At 35.0% G+C, this 5,000-nt stretch overlaps 1 protein-coding gene across 1 annotated transcript in view; it reads left to right on the top strand.

Moving 5' to 3' along the window:
* LOC134266122 (uncharacterized) overlaps positions 1-4,996 on the top strand; it is a gene marked incomplete at its 3' end in the record, with an annotated part of 18,307 nt that extends 13,311 nt beyond the window's left edge. The window contains exon 6 of the mRNA XM_062748365.1: positions 4,809-4,996. Coding sequence (XP_062604349.1) covers positions 4,809-4,996 — 188 coding nt within the window. The remainder of the gene's footprint in view (positions 1-4,808) is intronic.
* Positions 4,997-5,000: the final 4 nt, after the last annotated feature.

Below are 5,000 nucleotides of genomic sequence, written 5' to 3'. Positions count from 1 at the left end.
GGGGGCATTGCCCCAGATAGTCAAACAATAGTTAATAGATGGTAAAATAGAAGCATCGTAATATAGTTTTCTGGTATGTAGAGGGAGAAATTTCTTAATCCTTCGAAGAGTAAATAACTTATAATTTATCGTTTTACAAACCGAATCAATATGATTTGCATACTGTAACTTATCATCAATATGTACACCAAGAATTTTTTCAGTTTCAACCATTTCAATTCTTTTGTCTGAGGCATAAATTTGTAAATTTGGATTATCTAATTTTGATTTTCTTTGCTGTGTTCCCATTAACATACATTTTGTTTTATCTACGTTTAAAACCATTTGATTTTGAGCACACCATTTCTCAATCTCACAAAGATCTGAATTTAGTGTATTTTCTAAACATCTTGCATTATTATTATTAGAATACAGAGTTACATCATCAGCAAACATATCAATATTTGAATTGTTTACATGTAACGGAAGGTCATTTATGTACAATAAAAATAAAAGTGGGCCCAAAATTGACCCTTGTGGCACTCCTGCTGTGACGGGTAGAATATTGGAGACACATGATCCAAATTTAACACACTGGGTCCTATCGTAAAGATATGATTTAAACCACTTTATAGCTGTTTGGTCAAATTTGTAATGGGTTAATTTCTCTAGAAGAATATCATGATTCACTAAATCAAATGCTTTACTAAAATCTATAAATGTAATACCGATTAGTTCACCACGATCCATTGCAGTAAGCCAACTTTCTGTTAGTTTTGTAAGTGAAGTTTGACAGGAATGGAGTTCCCTAAACCCCGACTGGGATTGTGTTAGTAGATCAAATTCATTAGTGAAATTTTTTATTAGCTTAGCTACATGTTTTTCTATCAATTTAGATATAGTTGGTAGAATAGAAATAGGACGATAATTATTCGGGTCAGCTTTGTCACCTTTCTTAAAAATAGGTGTTACTTTGGCTTGTTTTAAATTTGTCGGGAAAATACCACTTACTATGCTAGCGTTAATAAGATGAGTTATAGGTTTACATATATATTTAGATGTGACTTTCAGAAGACGCGGCCCAATAAAGTCAATGCCAGCTGATTTATTGATATTTAGAGAATTTAACATGTTAAAAACTTCACTTTCTTCAATTTGTTGAATACTAAACAAGGTTTCCTCATCAAGCTTAGACCTAACAAAATTACATAATATATTAGGATCATAATCATGTTTTGGCATATCCAAAAGAAGCTTGTTAGAGACATCCGTAAAGTGGTTATTAAAAGTATTTGCAATATCCTGCAAATTGTCAACAATTTCCCCATTAGAAGACACATGAGATGGAGTTGTATTCTTAAGATTACATGTTAATTGATTAAGATAGTTCCACATTTCTTTCGGATTTGAACTATGTTCAATCGCTGTTTTATAGTAAGAAGATTTTGATTTGTTTATAAGAACGCTAACTTTGTTTCGATAAATTCTATAGTTCTCCATGTCTCCTTCTTTGTGGTAAAAGTCCCGTAAATGTCTAGCATTGTTTATTTCTTGTGTCATCCATTTAGGACGGATTTCACTCTTTACTCGTTTTGTTTTAACCTGTGCATGCTGGTCAAGTACGCTATTAAATAATTCATAGAATTCAGTTAGTATTTCATTAGGGTCATGCATCTGGAGGAGATTGTTAAATTCTACATTTTTTAAGTCTTGGAGGAATTTATTTTCATCAAACTTTTTGAAGTCTCTATACTGGATTTCTATGTGTTTTCCTTTTTGCGGCATGCATTTTGTTTTTCTAGTGGCACATATTGGGTAGTGATCAGAGATGGCTATAAAAGGTATATTTACTTCACACATGTTATCTGGTTTATTGGTGTAAAAGTGATCTATTAGGGTACTTGAGGTATTAGTTACTCTGGTTGGTGCTGTAATTAATTGTGAAAAACCATACTCTTCCATAGCATATGTCCAACTTTGTGGGGGTTCTTTGAATAAGTCTACATTAAAGTCACCTGTTAAGATAATTTCTGCATCGTCACAGCAGGAGGCACAGTTAATCTCTCTAGCCAGGTCCTCTGCCCAGCAGGAGGGAGCAGATGGTGGACGATATGCTGAACAGTAATAAATTGGTTTAGAATTTTTAATCTTTAATTCCAGCCAAATTGTTTCAATATTACTGATTTCAAAATCAGGCCTACATTTATATCTTCTATTATTCAAATTAAGACGATAAATTCCGCCACCTGCTCTCAATGCGATCTTTTCTTTTCCATATCAAAACCCTCAATATACAAAATACGGAATCAGTGACTTGATCATTCAAAAAGGTTTCACAAAGTCCTAAAATATTTACAGTTTGTTTGTCATGAAGTAATAGTTTAATTTCTTCAATTTTAGGCAATAAGTGGCATATGTTTAGATTTTCCAAATCTTAGACCTTTTTTCACCAAACCAAACCCATTATTGCTCGGTACATGTTGTACATGTATATTCTCATTTTTAGATATAGTATGATTAGCAGATTATGAAACCTTCTTGGTATGAAATCTATGAGTATTCTTGTCTGGTTTTGAGAATTTAGAAGTATTTGGTGAAGTAATTAAATTTTTTGAATTTGTTACAAGATCTAGAGAAAAATATTCACATTGTTTGCATGAACAGTGGATCTTATTACATTCTGAACATAATCTACTAAGAGTCGAATAAACATTGTTGTCAATAGGAATCGTTTGGGAACTATGGTCGGCTACACATTCGTTGCCAGTTTCCTAGTGTCCATTCGGACAAAGCTTGGTTTTATGACCTAGTTCCCCACAATTCCAGCAGTCCAACTTTCTTCCATGTCTGCAGTGTCGTGATATGTGTCCACTTTCCCCACAGAAATAACAGAAGGCTGGACGGCGGAAGGAAGTACTGCCAAGTATTTCCGATTCTTCACCATTCGTACGCACGTTTCCGACTTTGAGGATACTCACGTATTGATGGAAAATTTTCAGCAGGTCTGCTGTACCTCTGTCTGACAGATGAATGTTGTCCTTCCAATAATACTCTTGTTTGGGATTTCCACAACCAAAGAATTTAGAAGTTGGAATCACTGTACCACCATACATTTCACATACACTTTTAATAATTCCATTAACTTCATTGGTGTTTGTATCACGCCTTGGTAATACTTCCGAGATAAATACACTGATACTAGAATTCCGATTTCTGAGATCTGTGATTACTTCTGCGAAATCATTTTCTATTGCCTCTGGGTCTCGTCGTCTAGATGCATCATTTCCGCCAGCCAAGATGATTACACTACGATATGAAGAAACATCCATTTTTGAGAGCTTGGACCGTCTAGGGACACGTTTGCCCCGCGATTTGTGTTGACCTGCACAGTTGAACACAATCCTCTGGTGCGGATCCTTTGTAGTATGGAACTTCCTATGATGAGGACGGATTTATCCATTGGGGTCTTTCTAGGTTGAATTGTTCCATGTTTGGTGTTTGAATCTGGCGAGGTAGGAAAACTCCTAGTATGAGCTTCACTGGCATCTGTCATGGTACTACTGGATATTGTAGGAGCCTTAAGGGTGCATTGGGTATGTCTAGATACACCAGGTGGAATGTGAAAGAGTCCGTCTGTTGATGTCTCCTTTTGTTTTGTCCTATTAGGAGTTGTTTGGGTAGCTCTTGAAACAAGCGATGTGACATTTTTTTGACCCATTTAGTTGCTGTTTTAGGTCACTGACTTCTTGTGACAAAAGCTTGACGGTATCAGACAATTCCTGAATAAGTTTGGCACTGCTAATACACTGATGACAATTCTGTGATGTCTTACCCTTAGGGGTGGAGGTGCATTGAGGAGATGTTTCATCTAGAGTCTTACAATTTGTTTCCAAATTTACATCCAATTTATTCAAGTCCGTGAGGAACTCCTGATACCAAGAAAAATACGATTCCCCTTGGATATGTAGAGAGCTTGTTGTCTCGTAGATGGTAACAGTGACAGTTTTATCCTGTGACTTATAAATAGATCCATGTCGCCTTTCATTGCTGTCTTTGAATAAAAGGAGTTTCTTCTCCAACAGATCTAAAATGATGGGGTACTTGTCGCCATCGAAAGTAATTGTAACACTTTCCTGATTTTCCTGTACTTGCAAGAAATTTGGCACATCATTTACACTAAGTCCCACAGATTCCGTTGGCAGATCATTAGTTAATATAAATGATCTTGAAAATCCGGTAAATGAGTCCAAAAGTGACTTGAAAAGATTAGAATTATCACTCAGACTCATTATTATTCCATTGTTAAGCTAAGTAGAGATAAGATCTTCAGGAGCTGTAAAAAACACGTCTGGTCACCTTGACTGCTTATCTATCTGTGGTGATTATAAATGTTCAAGACCATATAACCAAACAATTTTATTTTTTTCAGGAATCAGGCAACTAAATTTATGTGTTTTCAAACATTAATCATGTCTTGGCAATGTGTTTAATTAAATTAATAATTCGTACAAATTTGTCCTACCATGTCTCTATCAGATGGAGCAAAACAAATGTTCAATCTAATTCTCCCCGAAGAATGATAGATGAATGAAATTACTAGAGAGAAACAAAGCAATAAGAGTTGTTAATGACAGATAATTTATGTTTTACAGGTTCTAAAATTGCAGAAAAATGTTAAACATTAATGAAAGCTCAGGACCCTTGTATTTTCTTAAAGTATTTTTACTAACTTTGCAAATGAACAAACTTCATTTTAATAGTTAAAATTAGAAATACAATTACTCACATATTGTACAGCAAGAAATTGAATGCACCATTACTAATTTCAGAAAAAATAAAGAAGCAGGCTGATCTGAAATATAAATATATGGAAGACGTAGAATATGCTAAATCTTTGAGCAAAAACAAATTGGCACCACCCCACACCTTGAGTTTGCAGAACCCTCCAGCTTCATGTGAAGAGGTGCCTACCACAAGTGATAAGCAAGGACAAGAGAGGGTACCACCCCACACCTTAGTAC

The sequence above is a fragment of the Saccostrea cucullata genome, unplaced genomic scaffold (genome assembly GCF_032062105.1).
Source record: "Saccostrea cucullata isolate Sc308-1 unplaced genomic scaffold, CSIRO_AGI_Scuc_v1 ctg1957, whole genome shotgun sequence".
NCBI lineage: Eukaryota > Metazoa > Mollusca > Bivalvia > Ostreida > Ostreidae > Saccostrea > Saccostrea cuccullata.
The sequence above is the reverse complement of the archived record's forward strand: the minus strand, read 5'-3'. Positions and strand labels throughout refer to the sequence as shown.